Source organism: Sardina pilchardus, chromosome 19 (assembly GCF_963854185.1).
Source record: "Sardina pilchardus chromosome 19, fSarPil1.1, whole genome shotgun sequence".
Taxonomy (NCBI): domain Eukaryota; kingdom Metazoa; phylum Chordata; class Actinopteri; order Clupeiformes; family Clupeidae; genus Sardina; species Sardina pilchardus.
The window spans coordinates 3,248,400-3,273,516 of record NC_085012.1 but is presented as its reverse complement, the minus strand read 5'-3'; the positions used below and the strand labels follow the sequence as shown (position 1 = coordinate 3,273,516).

Below are 25,117 nucleotides of genomic sequence, written 5' to 3'. Positions count from 1 at the left end.
TAGCTCAGGACCGAACACTTGACTCTTGGCAGACGCTGTCCCGTTTCCCAACGCAGCAATCGCTACAGGTGAGAACACAAGTTTAACTTCAGGCTCAGCCGCGGTGCGATGCCAGGTTCATAGGCTATCGGATCAGGGATAGTAGCCTACAGAAACCAAGGTAGCCTACTTTAGGCCCACTCGGGAAAACTCGGCAAATAACCTGTTTGATAAAATAATTAACATTGTGGATTTCACAATTTTGATGTGTAGATGAAATGGATGCATTAACATTAATTTATCCATCTAGACCACAGACGAGCTCTTTCCTCTATAATTTACATTTAAAAACTGTCCAAATGTTTGGGAAAATTGGTGGTGCCTGCGTTGTTTTCAGCCGGGCTTGAGAAGCGAACTACCTGCATGTTAACCGTGTCCTCAGACTGCGCAATAAACTCGACCGCCCTCCGTAGGCCTCCGAAAACCCCGCGGACATGTTGAGATGGGATGGGGGAAGGATTCGAATGGACAAGTTTGTTTGCAATCTCAAACAATTCTAAACCCAACCGGTTATCTAACTAGCGACGTTCATCTCTTTGATGAGTCTCGACTTCAAACAGTAGCCTACCAGTTATGCATTGGATGTCTTTACAATCCTGGCACTTTTTGGGACAATCACAGGCCACGTTATCTCATACTGCTAATTATATCTGACAACACGCTTACAGGGATCCGATTGGCATGATTGCATTCATTCTTCAAGTGTGAAAAAAAAAAAAACTTAACACAAATACCCACCAGCACTCACACGTTTATCGCAAGCACACCGGAGGCTGTGTGCTGATCTCCCGTGACCCCCTAACTGCAGTCTCAGGTGGATTGATGCTATGCGCCGCACTAATGCACAGCTACGCTGTCGTGTTAGTGAACGCGAGATTTCCTGGTCTCTCCTGAATGGATGAGTTGGTCAAAGATGTGCGGTGTGATGTCGCTCCACTGCAGCCTACTGGTGAACCCAGGGAAGGCGCTCGCTGGTACTGGTGCTACAGATAGGGAATGTTGGGAAATGTTTGTTTGTGTAGAGACTGAAGTCCATCACACTGAGGATCTATGATGCCTCTCTCCCTTCGTCAGCGTAGCAGCAGCAGACTGATTTAAAAGTGTGTGTGTGTGTGTGTGTGTGTGTGTGTGTGTGTGTGTGTGTGTGTGTGTGTGTGTGTGTGTGTGTTCAGTATAGAGGATCAGCGCTGGTGTGTGTGTGTGTGTGTGTGTGTGTGTGACTCCCAGAGGAATGGCTGTCGCCAGGATCCTGACTGCTGGAGGGCTGCTGAGCTGCCTCTACACTCTCTGCTCCTCCACAACAACACCAGAGCCGTGAGTACACACACACACACACACACACACACACACACACACCCCTCTATACACACACACACACACACCCACTGCACACACACCAGCCCTGCCTGCATAAGGTCAGCACACACTGCATCCTGTACTGTAGGTCGTTCCTGGTGACCTTTCCTGCCCATATAAGGTCAGCGTCGGTCGCCCGGCTGTGCGCCAGCCTCCAGCGGCCCAACGAGACGCTGCGCATGACCGTCCACCTGACCAGCGGAGAGGACCGCACGCTGCTGCACCAGCTGACCGCCGACACCGACCTCCACCGCTGCGTCCACTTCCAGGTCAGTAGCTCCACCGCTGCGTCCACTTCCAGGTCAGTACCTCCACCGCTGCGTCCACTTCCAGGTCAGTAGCTCCACCGCTGCGTCCACTTCCGGGTCAGTAGCTCCAGCACTGCGTCCGTCCACTTCCAGGTCAGTAGCTCCACCGCTGCGTCCACTTCCAGGTCAGTAGCTCCACCGCTGCGTCCACTTCCAGGTCAATAGCTCACCTGGAGGGCAGGTAACAGGTACCTCCACACCTACAGGTGCAAATGCAAGCACAGTTAGACTGAACATGAGAATGAACATGAGTGTGTGTGTCTATCTGTGTGTGTGCATGCGTGCGTGCGTGCATGCGTGTGTGCGTGCGTGCGTGCGTGCAAGACCAGTTAGACTGAGCCACACAGGATCTACTTACTCTGGAAGTTCCCCAGATAAGCCAGTAACCCCGCTTGATAGTACAGACCCCACCTCTCATGCATGTGTGTACTCTGGTGTGGAGCAGCACTGATGCGTGTGTGTGTGTGTGTGTGTGTGTGTGTGTGTGTGTGTGTGTGTGTGTGTGTGTTTCCTCTGGTGTTGGACAGGCACCGGCGGTAAATAAGGACACTGTGCAGAATATCAGAGTAGAGGTCCAGTACTGACGTGTGTGTGTGTGTGTGTGTGTGTTTCCTCTGGTGTTGGACAGGCCCCGGCGGTAAATAAGGACACTGTGCAGAGTATCAGAGTAGAGGTCCAGGGCCGGACGTCCCACTGGACTTCAGAGAGCCGGGTGAAGTTCAGGCCAAAACCTGATCCGGTGACCTTCATCCAGTCAGATAAGCCCATATACAGCCCCGGCCAAACAGGTGAGGCCAGCCCTGCACACACACACACACACACACACACACACACACACACACACACACACTCTCACCACACCAGAGGTGTAAAAAGTACTAAAATATTGTACTCAAGTAAAAGTACCAATACTTTGCTGAAATATTACATGTACTCAAGTACAAGTTACAATACCCATCTGAAAATATACTCAAGTAAAAGTAAAAAGTAGTTCATTAAAAATGTACTTTAAGTAAAAGTTACTTAGTTACTTTTTTTCGTTTAGGAAGGCAGCTAAGGCGGCTCAATTGCTAGGTAATACCAATTGTAATACCGATTGTCTTTGGCTACTCCATGACCTTGAGAAATGGAGATCTATATGAAAAATCACACTAAAGTTCTTCTTTTTAAAACTGGAACGGTCAGGCACATGAGGGTAAATACTAATAGTAGTGAGAAAGTAGGTGCTATTTCTGCTTATGTATGCATATTTTATTTTACTTGAATATTTCAATGTCCAAATGAAATGTCAAAATGAATGTCAGACAAAATGTGAAGTTTGCCTTTTTGTTTATAAATAGGCTAATAAAGACTATCTAAGGTCACTCTCACTCTCCCTTGCTAAAGCTCAAAATGGTAGGCCTACAAGTATAGTCCACCTGCACAACAATTCATGAAGTAGGCAATCTTTTGTTTATTTAGTTGAGCATCGCTAGTGGACCACTTCATGCCCTATTGAAGGACATGCTGATCATTGTCACCTTAGTAGTTCTGACGATTCACTTTTTTCTTCTTTTCTTTTTTTTACTCAAGTAACTGTACAATACAAGTACAATACTTCACTCAAAATGTAATCAAGTAAAACCATTTTTAAAACTACTAAAAAAATCCAAAATACACAAAAAAGCTACTCAATACTGTATTTTGAGTAAATGTATTTAGTTACTTTCCACCTCTGCACCACACACATCACCCCTCACCACACAAACAAGTGAGTCCAGTCCTATCCACACACACACACACACACACACACACACACACACACTCACCACACACACACAAACAGGTGAGTCCAGTCCTATCCACACACACACACACACACTCACCACACACACACAAACAGGTGAGTCCAGTCCTATCCACACAAACACACACAAACAGGTGAGTCCAGTCCTATCCACACACACACACTCACACACACACTCTCACCACACACATCACCCCTCACCACACACACACACACACACACACATACACCCTCACACACACACACACACACACACACACACACACACACACACACACACACACTCACTCTCACCACACACATCACCCCTCACCACACACACACAAACAGGTGTGTCCAATCGCTTGCAGGTCTGCATGTGGCTGCAGTGGGTTGTTGAAAACATCCTGAGCCGGCTTTCCCAGATTTGTTAAGAAGCTCTTAAAGGAATACGCCACCCAAAAATGAAATTAAGCTAGTCTCGGTCACCCCCAGAGTTAGAACAGTGAAAAAAACCCGGTTAAAATCCGTCCGGGCATTCACCGCTAGCTAGGCGCAAAGTTCTCACGTAGCACCACTTGAATCCCATCCCGTGAAGTTCCAGTCGAATCTAGAAGTTGGGAGTTTACAAGACTGCTACGTGAGAACTTTGCCCCTAGCTAGCGGTGCTTCGCCGGCGATGAGGCTGAATATAGTTCCAAGTAAAGATCTACCCAGGTAATAGTCTCGTTCGATTTTGCATTATGATTTGTACTCGTTTTGAACACACGGCTCCCAAGATATATTTAGAAAAAAATGTAGACGTCTCGGTCACTTTTTTGGATAACGTGCTCACTGACACCCTTCATCTACAGCAACTGTGCTAAGCTAAAGCTAAAATCGCTGCTCCCAAAGCAGGAGAATGCCCGGACGGATTTTAACCGGGTTTTTTTCACTGTTCTAACTCTGGGGGTGACCGAGACTAGCTTAATTTCATTTTTGGGTGGCGTATTCCTTTAAGAGCTAAGAACTTCTTAGGAACTCTCCTAAGAAGTTCTTAGCACTTAAGGGCTTCTTAACGAATCTGGGAAACCCGGCCCAGATGGTTCCAGCAGTCCCAGCTCTGATTCTCACTCTGCTTCTCACTCGCAGTGCATTTCAGAGTGGTTACCATGGATACGGAGTTCATTCCCCTGCAGCAGAAGGTGAGTGTTCTGACATCCTCTCAAGTGTGTGTGTAGACATCGGGTGTTTCTAAAAGTCAAGGATTGGACCTTCCAAGCCACTTTTTCAAGGACGTTACGTCATCAAATCTCGTCAAGCACTGTTCCAAAGTAAAGGATGCTTTAAAATTCTATGAAGTACTGAGTCCTTCGTTCTGAGAATTTCGGAGGATGCATCGATGGATCCTCGGCGTGAAAAAATAACCCACAATCTTTTGCGTATGGACGATAAGAAATGATCTGACGTGTGATTAAAAAAAAAGAGGGAGGGGGAGATGGAAAGTAGATGCAAAGAAGCAGTGCGTGTTAATGTAGGCTAAATACGATTTCTCAAGTGTTGTATTAATGTAATCGTATATTTGCTCAGGCATTTATATCAAGTTATTGTGCATATTCATCATAAATGCATATGTCAATGTGTATGAATAAGTTGTGATAGACTTTTGCTATTAATTTATCTCTGAACTTCGCCCAATGCGAAATTTGTACAAGTTAAACAAGGCACCATTGCCGTTGCCAATTACCGGTATAACTTTCCATTGACACTAACATAATTATAAACTACGGATGTGAAGACCAAGTCGAATGTGGAAATACTGTAGGCTACTCAAAAAAGTTTATTGAGAGGAAAGTGCAGCTGCACAGTTGTCGGAACTCCTGTAAAAGCAGCACAATTTCCACGGTTCAAATGAAGCGCGCAGCCGGAACCGGTGTGCACTTCCACACTCGCTAGGCTGTTCCATTACATGTGATCTTGACGGCTGGGGAGGGTACTGGGAAGGTGTGTAGCCTTGTCTCTCTAGCACCCGACTCGAAAGAAAGCATTCTATCAAGGACGCGCTCTTGACTTTGAGAAACACCGATCCTCTCACTCGTGCAGCCGTCAAAATAAAAGTGTGTGTAAGACATCCTCTCACTTGAGCAGCCGTCAAAATAAAAGTGTGTGTAATGACTGGAAGACTCAGGCTGTAGCACATCCTCCATACAGCACACTCTTTATTGACATGACTTGCTATTGCATGATTTAGTAAACATCTTGTGAATTAAGTAGGAGCCTTCTAGTAGCCTATGCTAATATTCTTAACCATCTGCCATTCCCAGTGGGGGCGTATTCTTAGAGTAAGAACATGCATAGAACATGCATAGAACATGCATAGAACATGCAATTCAATACAACTGAATAGCAAACGGCCGTAAATGGTAGGCTACAGTAAAATGATGTGTCATCATTTAGCCTAACAAAGAATTGAAATAAAGAAATAATGAAATCTCACTTTTGCTTTGGGTATTTCTATACACGCAGAACTCTGGGTTTTTCTATACATGCATGTTTCTGATGTTCTTATTTACACATTCTGACCATATTCCACTTTTGACTTTTAAATATGAAATTACATTTGTTCTGGGATTTGTTTTTGCTCCTATTGGGGAGTTTGGCCCTCTGTTTCTGAGGCATGACTCAACATGTAAACTGAATGTTTGTGGCCCCCTCTACTGGTAGGTCATGGTAACTGTACCTGTCAGGAGGGCTCCGAGCATTTCCGTGCACTGCTTCTATGAAGTCGCCATCCGTTCCAAATATTCTGGTCTCTGTGTTTCCAAAGCACCATTGTAAAGCACTAATGGTTAATGTCTCTTCCCTCTCCACAGTACAGCCTGGTGACCCTGGAGGTATGTACCTAACGCTGTTTGAGCATTCTTATTGCCTTCATTTTGACTCCCCCACACGGCCAATTCCTGCATCTTCGTCTGTGAAGATGCTCTTGACCATGCGTGCTTCTTTCTGTGAATTATTCTGTAGATTAATAGTATAGTCATGTATCATATTCCACTGAAAATACACTTTATTAAATTAATATTAGAATTTGATGAAACTCTGTCTGTGTTTCAGGATCGGCGTGGCAACATCATTGGCCAGTGGCTGAATGTGTCGTCGGAGCGCAAGCTAGTGCAGCTGTCTCACGCGCTAAACGCCGAGGCTCCCCAGGGCTACTACACGCTGTCTGTGGTCGCAGAGCGGAGCCGAGGCTCGCACCAGTTTCAAGTGAAGAAATATGGTACGCTTGTTGTTGTTGATTGCTAGCGTGGCGTGATCACTGATCCACATGTAGTGTGACGTGTGTCCCGTGCTGGTCGCGGTAGCGTTGACATCCCACTGCTCTAGAGTCATCCTTGTATTTAGAGGACAGGTTGGAAAACTGCCACCAAATCTATGCAATAGAGTCCCTGACATTTTCACTAAAAAGTGGTGAGAGAGTTTTTAGAATGTTTAAGGGTAGTGGAAAGCCAATCTGGCACGTTTAGGATAATAATTTGTTACCATGGCGCCTCTTCCTCCTTTCAGTTTTGCCCAAGTTTGACGTGACTCTCAACAGTCCAGAGTCAGTGAGTGTGGGAGCACCAGAGATCCGACTGCAAGCGTGCGCCAAGTAAGTGACATGGGGACGGGTCATTCTCTGGAAGTGACATAGGGACTATTAGCTCTGGGATCTGTAGTTTAACTCTGGGATCTGTAGTTTAACTCTGGGATCTGTGGTTTAACTCTGGAATCTGTAGTTCACCTCTGGAATCTGTAGTTCACCTCTGGGATCTGTAGTTTAACTCTGGGATCTGTAGTTTAACTCTGGAATCTGTTAACTCTGTCTGGGATCTGTAGTTTAACTCTGGGATCTGTAGTTTAACTCTGGAATCTGTTAACTCTGTCTGGGATCTGTAGTTTAACTCTGGGATCTGTAGTTTAACTCTGGAATCTGTAGCACACCTCTGGGATCTGTAGCGGGATCTGTAGCGGATCCTCAGGAATTTGTTTTCACCCGTCTTACAGTACAGCTGCAGCTGAAGATGGTTGTGTTTTCACCTGTCTGATAGTTAATTGGTTGGTTAGCATGATTCTACAGACCCATTAGGATATGATTGACTCTTTCAAGACCTTGTAGCCTTTAAGCCTTGTGCTGTGTGACCTTGTAGCCTTTAAGCGTTGCGTTGTGCTGTGTGACCTTGTAGCCTTTAAGCGTTGCGTTGTGCTGTGTGACCTTGTAGCCTTTAAGCGTTGTGCTGTGTGACCTTGTAGCCTTTAAGCGTTGTGCTGTGTGACCTTGTTGTCCCTGTGTGACCTTGTTGTCCCTGTTCTCAGGTACACGTTTGGAGCGCCTGTGCCAGGGAAGGCTACGCTGTCGCTGTGTCGAGAGGCTGATGGTGGAGGATTCGGAATCAATGATCCCACACAACCAGTATGTGCGGAGGAACTGGTGGAGGTAAGGATATACTTTCAGACTAAGTTATCAACATCATAATTATTCACTCTTTTGGCTATATTGCTGTTGCGATCCTAAATTACTAAATGTAGATGATGTCTCAAAATGATTTAAGTATCAAAAACATTGACTTTGGTATAAACTAAATTAACTTTATAATGTAAAATAACATTTGTTATGTTTGCCTAGACAAAAGCACACAAAATTGTGGCATTTCGAATGAAGTTGTAACAGGGATTAAATGGCCAAGAAGACTGATAGACTGATGAATTAGAAGAGGTTGTTCATAACCAAAGAGCTACTGTATCATGAACATGAGGCATGGTTGTGCCCTCCTCCATATGAAAATCAAATTAGTACAAAGCATAAACATCAAAAGGAAAAAATCCAGGTCCAGGCACACAGGTTTCCAAAAAAATATCCAAAATCTTTATAGTTGGGCTATAAGCATTAAAAAAAACACCAACGCGTATCGGCCTACAAAGAACAAAGAACAAACCCTACTTGTGATGTCAAATATCGCAAAGCTATTGGGGTTGCTAAACAGAGCGCCTTTTAGTCAAACGGACCATTTCAATACCCAGCCGAAATATACTGTAAGGTTTTAACTGGGCTTGTAAAATTGCAATTGAGTTTATTTTTTATAAATCAAAGTTGAATATATACTACTGTATTTTAACGTCAGAGAACATGCAATACTCGATTCATCAATTCTATGTCCTCTTTAAGACCTTGAAATGTCTTTATATTTTGAATCGTGTAAGGGCAGGCATTACATTTGATCTGAAGAAGAATGAGATGAATATATGTTGTTTAGCTTACAGTATATTCAGACTTTCCAACCTAAGCGCATAACCTTGTAGATGGGCTCATGGATTCATGTGCAGTATGAGCCATGCCCAGCTGCTAGCACTAATAGCATTATGGAAGAATGGGGTAAAACTGGTAAAAGTTCGGTATAGACTTGCTATAGAAGATTGTTGAAGACCAGTAACCACTCGGTGAGCTGCACATTTTTAAAAACGTTTAGGGGTGTTTTAAGGACAGAATAGACCATGCACAAAGCGAGCAATGTTAAAGCCACACAGAGCTCCATTCTAAAGCTGCCAAATTCCACAAACAGGCTCAATCGTCGAAATGTCGGTGTCTAACACTCGTTTTCATGCTAGGCAATACAGAAAACGGGCTTAAAGTGTAAAATACCAAACTATTCCTTTAAGAAAAGTGCAGATACCCTGAAAGCACATCCTGAGGCTGACATCATGCAGTTTGGTGGAGTGTGTAACTGGAACTGTGCTTGTTTCATTCCCACAGATGGATGCGTCTGGCTGTGGCTGTTATGTCTTCAACATGGCAACATTTACACAACAAGACTTGTTGAGAGAAGCCCTAATATTCAAGGCCTCGGTGGTGGAAGAAGGAACAGGTGAGCTAAAGGAACCCTTTTGAACGCTGTCCACCAAAGCTGCATATTGACAAAATAGTGTCTGCTGAATGTAATGTAATGTATTATGACTTTATTTTGTCCTCAGGCATCAGTCGGTCTGAGGCCAAAAACATCGATTTGGACTTCTCTCTTGGGAAACTGTCCTTTGTTGATACACCAAGCGTAATTGAGGATGGGGCAGTTATGGAGGGCAAGGTAGGTGAAAAGGTTTTCTCTGCAAACACATCTACCACACATAGACTGAGTGTCTGTGGAGGATTCAGTATAGGCTATTTAACAATAGCCATCTTATACATTCTTTTTTCTTTTCCCCCCCATTACGATTGAACTATTCTGATTGAAATGTTCGCGCTGTCTGTTTACACAGAGTACGTTCTCTTTCGATCAGGTGCTCTCAAGCTCTTTAGAATTTTTGATCAGAATATAGCCGTTGTTGTTGCTCTTCCTTGGGAAGATACAGCAGGTAATCGAATTGACCATATACTGCACATGACTATTCAGTCAGAATAAGAATGGAATACTCCACCTCCACACCACCTTGAGATTCTAATTGGATCAGGCATTTTATTCTGATTGAGTCGTTATTCTGTTTCTGGTCGGATTAAAAGTGTATATGTAAACGTGCTATTGACACCTCAAAATACTGCAGTCCAAGTTATAAAAGATATGGGAGAGTGTTATAATCAACTTATGTGCATAAATATCATCTTACTACAATATATGCCTATTAATAATGCTGATGACATTTGCCCAGATCTGTTGTTTCAGTCACAAAACGGTGTAAACTCTTCAGGGCATAACGTGACAATGTGGCTTCTGTGGCAGAGGAGATGGAGAAATGTCAAGTTAGCGCTTAATACTGTTACTCCGTTGGCTAGAAATGAGCATTCGTAAACGTACTGCATTTGGACTCGACTGTACAGGATGCCATAGAAAGAAGGAGATTCAGCCAGTTGTCTTGTCTGATCAGCTATATGAGGGTCATATGAGGGTCATTTGAGGGTCATATGAGGGTCATTTGAGGGTCATATGAGGGTCATTTGCGGACCCTGAGCCCAGCGGAAAGGCCCTTAATGTCTCACTGTGTCTCCGCTCTACAGATCCAAGTGACCCATTACAATGACACCGGCATCGCTGGGAGGACGGTCCATCTGTTCAAAGGTCCGAGATGGAGCGCAGAGCTTCTGCTGAACCTGACCACAGACTCTGCTGGAGCGGCCCAGTTCTCTCTCAACACGGCTCCTTTCCCTGGAGACTTCGAGCTCTTTGTAAGCTGCTCACTGGAGTCTTGTGGTCAAATCAGTAAATGTACTGCACAATAGCTACACCTAGTGGACAAAGGAAGGCTCTCTGCGCTTCTGCAGTTTAACAACGATCTGGAGCAACCAGGCAGGACAGATCATGTGAGAGAGGCAGAGAACCAACGGTGCAACTCACATGCCTTCTTTGACTTAAAAGGATGTTTTGCACCCTTTAATTCATAGATATATAATATATCTATGCCTTTAATTAAGTAAATAAACATGAGAGAAGACAGCTGAGTTGCACTGGTGTCCCTCTCTTACAAGCTACAAGTGTCTGTATGTGAGTGTGTTATTGTGGGCAGCCGTGGTGTACTGGTTAGCGCATCGGGCTTGTAACCGGAGGGTTGCCGGTTCGATCCCCGACCAATCCACCACGGCTGAAGTGCCCTTGAGCAAGGCACCTAACCCCTCACTGCTCCCCGAGCGCCGCTGGTTGGGCAGGCAGCTCACTGCTCTGGGTTGTGTGATTCACCTCACTGTGTGTTCACTGTGTGCTGTGTGTTCACTAATTCGGTTAAATTGGGTTAAATGCAGAGAACTGAATTTCCCTCGCGGGATCAAAAAAGTATATATTCTATTCTATTCTATTCTATTCTAAACATGAGAGAAGACAGCTGAGTTGCACTGGTGTCCCTCTCTTACAAGCTACACGTGTCTGTATGTGAGTGTGTTATGTGTAGTGTCTGTATGTGAGTGTGTTACTGTATGTGTTATGTGTAGTGTCTGTCTGTATGTGAGTGTGTTATGTGTAGTGTCTGTATGTGAGTGTGTTACTGTATGTGTTATGTGTAGTGTCTGTATGTGAGTGTGTTATGTGTAGTGTCTGTCTGTATGTGAGTGTGTTATGTGTAGTGTCTGTATGTGAGTGTGTTATGTGTAGTGTCTGTCTGTATGTGAGTGTGTTATGTGTAGTGTCTGTATGTGAGCATGTTATGTGTAGGTTGTGCACAAGCTAATGCTAGTGTATTTGAGTCTAGGCGTGTGGGACTGTGCAGTGTGTATATAGTACACAAACTAGCGCTAGTGTAGTTTGACTCCAGACACTAACGCCCCTCCTCCTCTCTAACGCCCCTCTTCCCTGCAGGCCAGCCTAACTCCAGACGCTGAGAGGGACTCATTCAGACCGTATCGCACTCCGTACTATGAGTCGGCATCAAAGTCTGTGTCCAGAATTAAACCGGCGTCTGCACACTCAGCCTCATCCAGCTCTCTGGCCATTACCGAAATAGAGGATCCTCTTCAGTGTGGCAAAGACGTCCCCATCACCATTAAATACACCTTTACTGGGGAGTCTTTCAACACAGACTCTGTGGATGTCATTTATTTGGTATGTGGATTACAGGTTCCATTCCAACCAAGCATCTGAATTCTTTCTTTGGCCAGATATGGTTAAGTTTGCTTGTTTGTTGCAGGTGATGTCCAGAGGCCAGATTGTTCATCATGGCGTTGCTGGAGCTTCAGTTAGGGGCTCTCCCCCAGTAGCCCAGGGCTCCGTGGCATTCCAGCTGTCTGTCAGAGCAGAGATGGCCCCCTCAGTGCAGGTGCTGGCCTACAGCGTCTTACCCAGTGAGATCGTGCTGGCTGATAGCAAAACCTTCTCAACGGAGAAGTGCTTCATAAGCAAGGTACAGTACGGCACTACAGCATGATGTTGTCATGGTAGCGCACTACAGCATGATGTTGTCATGGTAGCGCACTACAGCATGATGTTGTCATGGTAGCGCACTATAGCATGATGTTGTCATGGTAGTGCACTACAGCATGATGTTGTCATGGTAGCGCACTACAGCATGGATATGAATGTTAGCGCACTACAGCATGATGTTGTCATGGTAGCGCACTACAGCATGGATATGAATGTTAGCGCACTACAGCATGATGTTGTCATGGTAGCGCACTACAGCATGGATATGAATGTTAGCGCACTACAGCATGATGTTGTCATGGTTATCACAGTAGAGCATGATGTTGTCATGGTAGCACACTAGATCAAGGGTGTGTAAGGTGTTCTCTTTATCTTCCTCTGTTGCTCTTTGATTGTAGCTGGTCTCATGCTGTTGCTCTAGCTGGTCTCATGCTGTTGCTCTGTGATTGTAGCTGGTCTCATGCTGTTGCTCTGTGATTGTAGCTGGTCTCTTGCTGTTGCTCTTTGATTGTAGCTGGTCTCATGCTGTTGCTCTGTGATTGTAGCTGGTCTCTTGCTGTTGCTCTAGCTGGTCTCTTGCTGTTGCTCTTTGATTGTAGCTGGTCTCATGATGTTGCTCTGTGATTGTAGCTGGTCGTATGCTGTTGCTCTGTGATTGTAGCTGGTCTCATGATGTTGCTCTGTGATTGTAGCTGGTCGTATGCTGTTGCTCTGTGATTGTAGCTGGTCTCTTGCTGTTGCTCTTTGATTGTAGCTGGTCTCATGATGTTGCTCTGTGATTGTAGCTGGTCGTATGCTGTTGCTCTTTGATTGTAGCTGGTCTCATGATGTTGCTCTGTGATTGTAGCTGGTCGTATGCTGTTGCTCTGTGATTGTAGCTGGTCTCATGATGTTGCTCTGTGATTGTAGCTGGTCGTATGCTGTTGCTCTGTGATTGTAGCTGGTCTCATGATGTTGCTCTGTGATTGTAGCTGGTCTCATGATGTTGCTCTGTGATTGTAGCTGGTCGTATGCTGTTGCTCTGTGATTGTAGCTGGTCGTATGCTGTTGCTCTTTGATTGTAGCTGGTCTCATGTTGTTGCTCTTTGATTGTAGCTGGTCATATGCTGTTGCTCTGTGATTGTAGCTGGTTGTATGCTGTTGCTCTTTGATTGATGTTGGTCGTATGCTGTGGTCTGCACAGGTGGCGGTGCAGTTCTCCCCTCCTACGTCGGTCCCAGGAGAGCAGAACACCCTGCAGCTGACTGCTCCGCCCAGCTCCCTCTGTGGCCTCAGTGCTGTAGATCAGAGCATCTTCATCCTGGAGCCAGACAAGCGCCTGAACGCTGAGAAGGTTACCAGCACGACAATATTATAGATGTGACATTATAGATTATAGATGTGATATTATAGATGTGACATTATAGATTATAGATCTGACATTATATATGTGACGTTATAGATTATAGATGTGACATTATAGATGTGACATAGATGTGACATCATATATTATAGATATGACATAGATTATAGATGTGACATTATAGATCTGACGTTATAGATGTGACGTTATAGATGTGACATTATAGATGAGACGTTATAGATCTGACGTTATAGATCTGACATTATAGATCTGACACAAAGGGGGCAGGGTCTCGGATGCCCGTATGTCTTACTGCCCATTACTGCCTGAAGAGAGGAGAGGGGCAATAATTATGTGGTTCTGTCCCTCTAGGTTTTTGATCTGTTGCCCCGGATGGACTCATTTGTTGATTATGAAGTTGAAGATCCAGTGGAGTGTCTAAAAGTGAGACCTCGGCGATCTCCATACTATCCTCCGCGACGCTCTGACACTGATGCCTTTGCGGTTTTCCAGGTCTGAGAATGAAACACTCGAACACAGAATAAGTCCATAGCCTAATGTTCATAATGCGCATGAAGCAGGACTCTATCTGTATTTGTGTCTGTTTTAGAGATTGGGGCTGAAGGCTGCAACTAATCTGGTTTTACGGGCACCAGACTGCCTACTGTACCGGGGGGAGACGTACCACAAGGGATTCGGTAAGACAAAGTGTACAGACAGATGATAGCAAGACTTGTATCTGAAGGAAACAAATTGCTTCGCTTTGTGTTCCGTTAGCGTTAAATCAGTGGGCGCATTGGACTTGTTCCAGAGCTGGTTCCAGATCTGGCTGAAGTTAGAGTAAGGCCTGACCCTAACCCTAACCCGAGGCCTGACCCTGACCCTAACCCAAGGCCTAACTCTGTCTGGATTATTACACTCAGCCAGATCTGCTCAGCGCTGCAAGATCCATAATGCTACCGGAACACAAAGCCAGGCAATTTGCTTCCTGCAGATCTAGGTTATAACCTCTCTGTACATAACAAGAAGGTACACAATCAAAGGTACACTACGCATTTATGATTTTCACCTTAATATACCTTTACGAAATCAATGTTATGGTAAATGAACTTGTAATAGAGACATAATGTATGTAATGTAACAATAATGTATGATGAAACAACATACGTAAAGGATTTGGTCAGCACTCTACCCTTCATTACCACAGATTCAAACCTCTGCTGCTGACGCTGGGGGCTTAATCGTAATGAGCACTGGCACCCTGACATGATTGTGAGGGGGAGGGGTCTAATCGTAATGAGCACTGGCACCCTGACATGTTGGTGAGGGGGAGGGGTCTAACCGTAATGGGCACTGGCACCCTGACATGTTTGTGAGGGGGAGGGGTCTAAGACTGGGGAGGGAGGAGAGAGTGCAGTTACCTCCGGAACCTGCTGCACATGTTGTATGAATCTGTTCCTCCTTACCAGGGTATCCGGAGGTGGCCTATGGCTTGGCCTATGCACATGTTGTATGAATCTGTTCCTGCGTAAAAGGGTATCCGGAGGTGGCCTATGCACATGTTGTATGAATCTGTTCCTGCGTAACAGGGTATCCGGAGGTGGCCTATGCACATGTTGTATGAATCTGTTCCTCCTTACCAGGGTATCCGGAGGTGGCCTATGGCGTGGCCTTCGGCGGACCAATGGGTGGACCAGGCGCTCCAATGCCGGAAGATGTGGGTGTGACCGTTCGTACAATCTTCCCAGAGACGTGGATCTGGGACATGGCAGAGGTCGGGTAAGTGGCCACATGGAATCAGGGGATCATGTTTCTGCCACTAAGGTTCCCTTGGAAAAGAGGCTGTTGTCTCAATATGACTACTCTGGTTAATTAAAGGATGCATACAAATAATAAATAGTCTCCAACCCCATAACCATTGCTCTAACATGTCTTTTCACAGGGAGTCTGGAGAAACACAAGTCCATCTCACTGTCCCGGACACCATCACCACCTGGGAGACTGAGGCCTTCTGCCTATCCCCCCAGGGCTTTGGTTTGGCTCCCCCAGTTCAGCTCACCGTTTTCCAGCCCTTCTTCCTGGAGCTCTCCCTGCCGTACTCCATCATCCGTGGAGAGACCTTTGAGCTGAAAGCAACAGTCTTCAACTACCTGCCCAAGTGCATCATGGTATTGCAAGGAATCATACTCTGACCATAATGACTTTAAAGGGATATTCCGCCATTTTTGGAAATACGCTCATTTTCCACCTCCCCTCGAGCAAAACAATCGATATTTACCTTGTTCCCGTTCATCCAGCCATTCTGTGAGTCTGGCGATACAACTTTTAGCTTCAGCCTAGCATAGATCACTGAATCGGATTAGACCATTAGCTTCTCGCCTGCTAGCTTCATGTTTAAAAGTGACTAAGATTTCTGATAATTTTCCCATTTAAAACGCGTCTCCTCTCAAGTTAGAAAGTGCAATAAGACCAACTGAAAATGAAACCTGGCGTTTTTCTAGGCTGATTTGACATGGAACTACACTCTCATCTGGCGTAATAATCAAGGCAACTTGCAAACGTACCATAGGCGCAGTGATATCGTACGCAGCATCTGAAAATAGTCCCCATAGACATCAAGCAGTAGTAGTGCCAGTAGCTGCAAGTTGCCTTGATTATTACGCCAGATGAGAATGTAGTTCCATGTCAAATCAGCCTAGAAAAACGGCAGGGTTCATTTTCAGTTGGTCTTATTGCACTTTCTAACTTGAGAGGACACACGTTTTAAATGGGAAAATTACCAGAAATATTAGTCACTTTTAAACATGAAGCTAGCAGGCGAGAAGCTAATGGTCTAATCCGATTCAATGATCTATGCTAGGCTGAAGCTAAAAGTTGTATCGCCAGACTCACAGAATGGCTGGATGAACGGGAACAAGGTAAATATCGATTGTTTTGCTCGAGGGAAGGTGGAAAATGAGCGTATTTCCAAAAATGGCGGAATATCCCTTTAAACCTTCTGGTAGCTGAATGTATTCTGACCGAATGTTACTTTGTAGCTGTGTGTGTGTGTGTGCGTGTGTGTGTGTGTGTGTGTGTGTGTGTGTGTGTGTGTGTGTGTGTGTTAAAGCCCGGTAGCTTCGAGTTCATGTTAAACTCGAGTCCCTCTCTGGTAGGTCACAGTGATTCCAGCGCCTTCCTCAGACTTCACGCTGACCCCCTCCTCTGATGGCCAGTACTCCTCCTGTCTGTGTGCAGGGGGCAGGAGGACCTTCAGATGGACGCTGCTGCCCTCTGTGCTTGGTCAGTAGGGCATTATGGGATGTGTTCTCTGTAGGGCATTATGGGATGTGTTCTCTGTGTTGGCATAACGTGAGGGAAAGATGCATTTCTCTACAAAAGAAACATCTAATAATAATGGATTGAAAAGAGGTAATAATAGACCGGACATGGTTGAATAGAGACCACATATAAGAAAAGGTCTTACGTCATATAGTATAAGTATACATACATACTGTACATATAGTACATCATAAGACAGTGCTGCAGCTGAGCTGGCTATCTTTATAACTTGTAAAGTGTATTTTCTATTACTTTATATGACTTGGGAATCTTGCTTGCAGGAGAAATGAGCGTGACTGTGAGTGCTGCCGCTGATCCGTCCCAGACTCTGTGCGGTAATGAAGTGGTGACCGTCCCAGAGAGAGGCCGCATAGACACGGTCACACGCTCCCTCAAGGTCAAGGTAGGCCTGCCAGTAGCCCTGCACAAGATCAGTCCATCAGTGAACAGTCCAAGAAAATCTCCAGATAACCTCTAGAGCTGAAATCACACTTCTAACATCTCTAACTTCTCTTCTCTAAGGCTGAAGGAACCGAGAAGGCTGAAAGTTTCAGTTGGCTGTTATGTCCTAAGGGTGATCTTTCATCTTCTGTATCTATAGTTCACATGTTGTGTCCTTCATTCTGACTAGACCTTTGTTCATATAAGACCACAGGCAATTGGCCTGCTTGGCCCTCAGCTCAATTCCCTGCTGTTCCCACAGGGGGCGCTTTGACGGAGGAGCAGGAGCTGAAACTCCCACAGGATGTAATTCAGGGATCAGCCAGAGCCTCCGTTTCTGTGCTAGGTACCAAAAGTCACATACAGCTTCATATGCACACTGCCCTACAAAGGCTAAGAGCAGTATCTGCACTTTTTCCAATTTTTTTTTTTTGCACTAATAAGAAGTGCCGGATCTGCTCTTCGATCTGTTAAAATTTCATATGGCTACCTAATACATTTCTTAGATTAATTTGCATTTTTAGTTTGCAGTTTGTACAGAAAAGTGGAGTGAAACCAAGGCAGATTGCAGTATCCACATAAATTGCATTGATTTCACTTGCCATTACTGCATTCTGCCTTGGTTTCACTTGCCTTTGCCATTACTGCATTCTGCCTTGGTTTCACTTGCCTTTGTTCTATTTTTACATAAATGTGTATAAATGACAGAGTTATGCCATTGATAAGGCATCAAGAAGCATATCTTCACTAAAAATGTAGTAAATACCTCCTCAATTAATATAAAAACTGAGTGATTATGATCACTTGCTACACTTACTGCAAAATGTTATTGAATGGCCATGCAAGTATAAGCAGTAATGCAAAGGCAAAGCGCAGTATAGCCTATAACATTACCAAATTTTGCATGAATGTCAAAAAACTAATTGTTTAATATTCAGCTCACTTTGATCTATCTAATGATACCCTTTGTTGTTGAATATAATTTTATGCTTATACTTGATGTAAGAAAAACACAAAAAGCTGTTTTTCTCAGTTTGCCATTTTTGCTGATACTGCTCTTAGCCTTTGTAGGGCAGCACAGCGGAGAACCTTAAATTGACTGGTTGACTGCTGAAACCCTATCCATGTTTGACTGATTGACTGCTGAAACCCTATCCATGTTTGACTGGTTGACTGCTGAAACCCTATCCATGTTTGACTGATTGACTGCTGAAACCCTATCCATGTTGACTGGTTGACTGCTGAAACCCTATCCATGTTTGACTGGTTGACTGCTGAAACCCACTGATCTATAAAGAATATGAATAGGTATTCTTTATAGATCAGTGCTGAAACCCTATCTATCCATGTTTGTCCAACACTCCATCCCTCCTGTAGGAGACATCCTGGGTCGCGCTCTGAAGAACATTGACAGCCTCCTGCGGATGCCTTATGGTTGTGGGGAGCAAAACATGGCCGTCCTCTCCCCAAATATCTACATTCTGCAGTATCTGCACAACACTGGGCAGCTCACGGCTGGCATTAAGGAGAAGGCCACCAATTTTCTCAAGAGTGGTGAGATGTCCTATTCCTTTTGACCGTGATGTGCAGATATCTATGTTCATTATACGTATCCATCTCGATAGTGAACCCCTGAGCTTTGTATCATTCCCACAACAAGTCACCTCTAACTTTTGAGTTCTGTGTGCTACGCATGATGTAAATGGCATGTAAATGCTTCGTAGCAGAAATCGAGACTTATCAGACCAAACTTAGTTTTTCCAATCTTCCAATCTGCTGTCCAATTTTGATGAGCCTGTATGAATTGTGGCCTCAGTTTCCTGTTCTCAGCTGACAGGAACCCGGAATGGTCTTCTGGTTGCTGTAAGCACACCTGCTTCGGAGGATGCTCTGCTGCATACCTCTGTTGTAACGAGTGGTCATTTGAGTTGTTCTTCTGCATACCTCTGTTGTAACGAGTGGTCAATACTTCTGCATACCTCTGTTGTAACGAGTGGTCAATACTTCTGCATACCTCTGTTGTAACGAGTGGTCATTTGAGTTTTAGCTGCCTTTCTACAACCCCTGGCAAACATTATGGAATCACCACAAATCACACGTGCCTCGAAAAATATTTTTCTGTAACAGAAGAACATTCTGTCTTTGTGGAACTTAGCTAAAAAAAAATAAAATAAAAAAATACCTTAATATTTAAGGCAATTCATTTTGCAGTAAAAAAATCTTGAGTAAAATAAATGAGGAACATAATAACGAGTAATATGGTTATAATCAACAGGATACCAGAGGCAACTGAACTACAAACACCCTAATGGAGCCTTCAGCACGTTTGGAAGAGGAGACGGAAACACATGGTGAGTCAACCCTGGTTTACAATGTAACAGACGCCTGCAGACCATAGGCCTTGGCCTTCGAGTTTAAGGGTGTTTTCACACTGAAAACAGCCTTTAGTTCGTTTCGATAGCCTAAAAGGAAAATAGCTCGAAATAGCCAGAAGAAACACCTGAGGGAGCTATCTGCTCAATTCCCACGCAGTTTGGTCTGCCTAGAAATACGTGTGAACTGTGAAAAACAAGTACCAGTTCACAACAGCCTAATTCGGGACAGAAGCAAACTCAAGGTTGTGTTCATCTCTTCTCCCAGGCTTACTGCTTTTGTGGTGAGGTCGTTTGAAAAAGCGAGGTCCTTTGTCTACATTGATCCAAATGTTATAACGACTGCCATCTCTTGGCTTGGAGAAAACCGTCGACCAGATGGTGTTTTCAATATGCAGGGGAAACTCTTCAACAACAGAATGAAGGTATGACCTGTACGATGATGCTATGGAACTAATCAACATACTCCTTTGGGATGGATGGTGGGTTTTCAGTGATGATCAAGGTTTGTCATTGTTTTATAGGGGGGTGTAAACGATGATGTAACAATAACAGCCTACATCACTGCAGGAATGTTTGAACTGAACATGCCTACGAATGTTACGGTACGTACATCTGTTGAGCTCATTCAGATGCTTTATCTTTTCCATGTCTGGTAAAAGGCGGTATGACTTTCTAGTCATGTTCAGACAATCATTGGAGGTGTAACCTTTGACCAAAACAAATCTACTTTTTGTCTTCAGCTAGAAACAATGAGGTTCCTGAAGTCCTCCAGCAGAGATCGCTCCAACACCTACACCACTGCACTGCTGGCCTACACCTTCAGCCTTGCTGGAGAAGAGAACCTCCGCGCTGAGCTGCTGCTACATTTGGACAGTAGAGCGACCTCTGGCGGTAGGGCCCATTACAGAGTGCCTGAACAGCCTTAGACATGCACCTGCCTCTGGCGGTAGGGCCCATTACAGAGTGCCTGAACAGCCTTAGACATGCACCTGCCTCTGGCGGTAGGGCCCATTACAGAGTGCCTGAACAGCCTTAGACATGCACCTGCCTCTGGCGGTAGGGCCCATTACAGAGTGCCTGAACAGCCTTAGACATGCACCTGCCTCTGGCGGTAGGGCCCATTACAGAGTGCCTGAACAGCCTTAGACATGCACCTGCCTCTGGCGGTAGGGCCCATTACAGAGTGCCTGAACAGCCTTAGACATGCACCTGCCTCTGGCGGTAGGGCCCATTACAGAGTGCCTGAACAGCCTTAGACATGCACCACTTCCACCTCCCCCCTTGATCTCATGAGGTTCTTGTGTTCTTAGCGAGTCTGCTGCACTGGTCATCTCATCTCTTGTGTTCTTAGCGAGTCTGCTGCACTGGTCATCTCATCTCTTGTGTTCTTAGGGAGTCTGCTGCACTGGTCTCTTGTGTGTGTTCTTACACCGTGTCCTAACTGCAAGCGACACGACCGAATGCGTGCGACAAAATCAATTCCATCGCTGTATTTCTAATTGGAATGTCCTGACTGAATGCGATGCGACCGAACGCGATAAGTTGCTTTGCTACGCGACTTCTTCAACCCTGTTTTGTCGCGCTGTCCGTTTCTATTTTAGTCGCGTCGCGCCGCCTTGACATTAACTTCTTCACGACGTAACAAAGGTTCATTAAAGAATGTTAACGGATACAATGTGGACACAAACTATCCGACAGTCGCGCAGTCGCTTACAATTAGGACACGGTGTTAGGGAGTCTGCTGCACTGGTCATCTCATCTCTTGTGTTCTTAGGGAGTCTGCTGCACTGGTCGGAGTCCTCATCAGAGCGAGGTGACTCTCTAGCGGTGGAGACGAGTTCTTATGTGCTGTTGGCAGTTCTCACCAAACCCACACTGACCACTGAAGACTTGGGTTATGCCTCCAGGATTGTCAACTGGCTGGTGAAGCAGCAAAATCCATATGGAGGCTTCTCTTCCACACAGGTGCACCACACACCTTTCATTTTTAAGGGTCTTCTGTTTGTGTGTGTGTGTGTGTGTGTGTGTGTGTGTGTTTGCCCATGCTGACGGTTGGCTGTGCTCCTCCAGGATACAGTGGTAGCTCTGCAGGCTCTGGCTCTGTACGCCACCAAGGTCTTCAGCCCACAAGGCTCCAGCACAGTGACTGTGCAGTCTGCAGGGGGCGACAAACACCAGTTTGATGTGAACCAGCACAACACATTACTGTACCAGGAGAAAGCGCTGCGGGACGTTCCTGGGAGGTACAGCGTAGAAGTGAAGGGCTCTGCATGCGCTTCTGTTGGGGTGGGTGGAAAGGATCTCACTTCTACTTTCTTTCTAAACTATTGGTGATGGATATTCTGTTAGTGACATTTCCTCACGTCTAAACCCTCTTCTGTAACAGGTCGCACTTTTCTACAACATCCCCACTCCCACTAAGCTCTCATCCTTGAGCATTGAAGCTCAAGCCAAGCCTCTGACTGAGGGGGAGTGCAACAAGGCCAATGGGCAGATCTTCATCCTAAACATCAAAGTCCTGTATGTAATGCCGGGCCCTGCCTGTGTCTGTTTTCTGAATGATAACTGACATTGTCAGACCAGTTCAGTCAGTTCTGCGTCCTCTCTTGTGCAGGTATAATGGACCACAGGAGAGCACGAACATGGCTATCATAGACGTGAAGATCTTATCAGGGTTCAGTGCTGACTCTGCCTCAGTTGAAAGAGTAAGTTGTCCATCTCAAGTCTGTGTGGTCTGTTGGTCTGTGTGGACAATCCATACTGTATCTGATGGAAGTGGTGTTTTAACAGCTTCAGGGCAGCATATTTGTGGACCGAGTCGACCAGAAAGATGACCACATCCTTGTGTATTTGTCCGAGGTGAGAATCAGCTCTGCCAGTCTGTAAGAATCTTGGTGTTCATTGAAACATACGGTACTTACTTCCTCTGTCAATCGGATGTGTTTCTTTTTCATTTCTAAACAGGTTCCAAAGGATACACCTGTCGACTACCAACTGGTACTCCAACAAGATCTCGCAGTGACCAACCTGATGCCAGCAGTGGTCAAGGTCTACGACTACTACGAGACCAGTAAGATCATAGATATATGTGTGTGTGTGTGAGTGTGAGTGTGAGTGTGTGTGTGTGTGTGTGTGTGTGTGTGTGTGTGTGTGTGTGTGTGTGTGTGTGTGTGTGTCTATGAGTAAGATCCCTTATAGACCAGCATTACATGCATAATACGATACCATGGATACAGCAGTGCTAGACGCCCCTGACCAATTAAATCTCCTCTTTCTCTCTCTTTTCTCTCTCCCTCTTTCTCTCTTTTCTCTCTCCCTCGCTCCCTCTCAGGTGACCAGGCTGAGGCTGAGTACTCCTCCCCTTGTGCAGGTCAGTTGGTGTGCTGAGTCCTCTTGGGAACAAACACACCAAAACTATATATAATGTGTAACCAGGAGGTTCCAAAACGATATGTAATGTGTGTGTCCCAAAACTATATGTAATGTGTGAGTAATGTATGTACTGTATATATAATGTGTGTGTTTTGTGTTCTACCACAGCAGGTCCCAAAACGATATGTAATGTGTGTGTTTTGTTTTCTGCCACAGGGAACAGCTAAGGAAGAGGTCATCAAATGGAAGTTCTTTTATTTTGACATTTTAAAAATGTAACTTGCTAATGTGTGATGTTAACTTGCTAACGTGTTAACTTGCTAATGTGTGACCACACAAGATTTCTGATTGTATATGCCATTTAACTTGCTAATGTGTGACCACACAAGGTTTCTGATTTTATATCTGTAATAAATACTGCAATCCTAAGATTTGTCTTATTTTCATAATGTTTGGAGGATTATCAGTTGAGTGAATATGTATGAAAACAATATTACTACTTGTAGAGCTCAGCATCTTTCATTTCTGAAAGAAACGAGGAGCATTGTCATTTATGGATCAATCAGGGCCCAGTGGGGTCATCAGAGCCACCATACGACCGTCAGGGTAAACCCGACTACGGAGGAGACATTTTAGGGCCACCACACTTGACCGTTGGATCATTCTCTAGAGGTTGTAAATCCAGTAGCTTTGCTGCTGTACCCACCGGTCTAGTTAGTTACATTACTGAGACTATCAACTGGACACAACATTCTTATATTATTTACATTACTGAGACTATCAACTGGACACAACATTCTCATGTAGTTATATTATTCACATTACTGAGACTATCAACTGGACACAACATTCTTATATTATTTACATTACTGAGACTATCAACTGGATACAACAGTCTTATTCAGTTACATCTCGTAGGTCCCCTGAACATTCTACAGTGTATGAGACGCGAGGGCTCTTGGTCAAGACCCTCAAACTAATCAGAGGACTGAATGTGATTGGATAAAGCCCCCTGGCCTCTGGTGCTGCATTTGGACTGAAGAATGTATAAAGTAGTAGAATGACAGGGTGGGGATGAGCAAGAAAACGGAAGCATTAAAGGCACACTGTGGTCTTTGGTCTCGTGGCTACGGCCGAACAACACCCGTGGGAATATCCAGCAACAACCCACTCCCACTCGTGCTATATTGCTTAAAGGGATAGTTCGGGTTTTAAGACACGAAGTTATATGGGTTCCCTGTCAGCAACGTTGTGCATCAGCACTGACTTACCCCCCGACAGCGTCCTGTGAGCCGAGATCCAGCCGGTTTTTGATCGTTTTTGATGCCGGACTATTTTCTTCAGCAGGTTTCTGGGGTCACGAAAGTAAAGTGTTTTTCTTCTCAAAACCATATGCGTTCAACAGAGTGATATATTTGCACCACAAAAACGTTGTCCAGCTGTCAGTAGCGCGCAGTGATAGGAAAGGAAATAAGTAAGTGGTAACGAGGTTTGAATTTTTCCTGGACAACGTTTTTGTGGTGCAAATATATCACTCTTTTGAACGCATATGGTTTTGAGAAGAAAAACACTTTACTTTCGTGACCCCAGAAACTTGCCCGACTACTTTCTTCACCATCAAAAACCGGCTGGATCTCGGCTCACAGGACGCTGTTGCGGGGTAAGTCAGTGCTGATGCACAACGTTGCTGATGGGGAACCCATATAACTTCGTGTCTTAAAACCCGAACTATCCCTTTAAGCATACAGAGTAATTTGAACTATGCCCATTGCTCACGCCTCTTGTGCAGTAGAAATAAAGCGCAGACTCCTCAGACTAGTAATGTTCAATCTTAAAAAGATTGAGCTTAGCATGCTGACAGCCAGACTAGCGCGCACACCCAACCAAGGATCTGGATGATTATTGAAGGGGTCTGTAGAATAGAATAGAATATATACTTTTTATCC

General features: G+C 44.9%; 1 protein-coding gene across 3 annotated transcripts; it reads left to right on the top strand.

Moving 5' to 3' along the window:
• LOC134065766 (murinoglobulin-1-like) lies at positions 1-23,600 on the top strand. Of its 3 annotated transcripts, XM_062520836.1 has the most exons (37): positions 1-68; positions 1,212-1,353; positions 1,484-1,664; positions 2,231-2,275; positions 2,377-2,491; positions 4,600-4,652; positions 6,321-6,341; positions 6,562-6,727; positions 7,015-7,099; positions 7,804-7,924; positions 9,239-9,350; positions 9,457-9,566; positions 10,472-10,639; positions 11,760-12,002; positions 12,088-12,300; positions 13,504-13,653; positions 14,035-14,175; positions 14,273-14,360; positions 15,306-15,441; positions 15,605-15,830; positions 16,818-16,944; positions 17,265-17,386; positions 17,506-17,557; positions 17,687-17,770; positions 18,802-18,978; positions 19,700-19,775; positions 20,065-20,221; positions 20,321-20,401; positions 20,540-20,690; positions 21,574-21,764; positions 21,870-22,085; positions 22,186-22,319; positions 22,414-22,504; positions 22,590-22,658; positions 22,764-22,869; positions 23,131-23,169; positions 23,388-23,600. In XM_062520836.1, the coding sequence occupies exons 2-37, from the start codon at positions 1,271-1,273 to the stop codon at positions 23,396-23,398; spliced, it is 4,341 nt and encodes a 1,446-aa protein (XP_062376820.1). In that variant the 5' UTR covers positions 1-68; positions 1,212-1,270; the 3' UTR covers positions 23,399-23,600. The 3 variants fall into 3 exon arrangements, with proteins under 3 accessions (XP_062376820.1, XP_062376822.1, XP_062376821.1); XM_062520837.1 differs by lacking the exons at positions 1-68; positions 1,212-1,353; positions 1,484-1,664 and adding an exon at positions 1,844-1,860; XM_062520838.1 differs by lacking the exons at positions 1-68; positions 21,574-21,764; positions 21,870-22,085; ... (4 more) ...; positions 23,131-23,169; positions 23,388-23,600 and adding an exon at positions 21,110-21,210 and having other exon boundaries at positions 1,097-1,353.
• The last annotated feature ends 1,517 nt before the right edge of the window (positions 23,601-25,117 follow it).

Excerpts from the sequence above, each read along its gene's own strand:
- LOC134065766 (XM_062520836.1), top strand. The coding sequence starts at position 1,271 with ATGGCTGTCGCCAGGATCCTGACTGCTGGAGGGCTGCTGAGCTGCCTC. Across the intron at positions 13,654-14,034 it reads AGCGCCTGAACGCTGAGAAG|GTTTTTGATCTGTTGCCCCG; the intron begins GTTACCAGCACG and ends CTGTCCCTCTAG. Across the intron at positions 22,505-22,589 it reads ACTCTGCCTCAGTTGAAAGA|CTTCAGGGCAGCATATTTGT; the intron begins GTAAGTTGTCCA and ends GTGTTTTAACAG.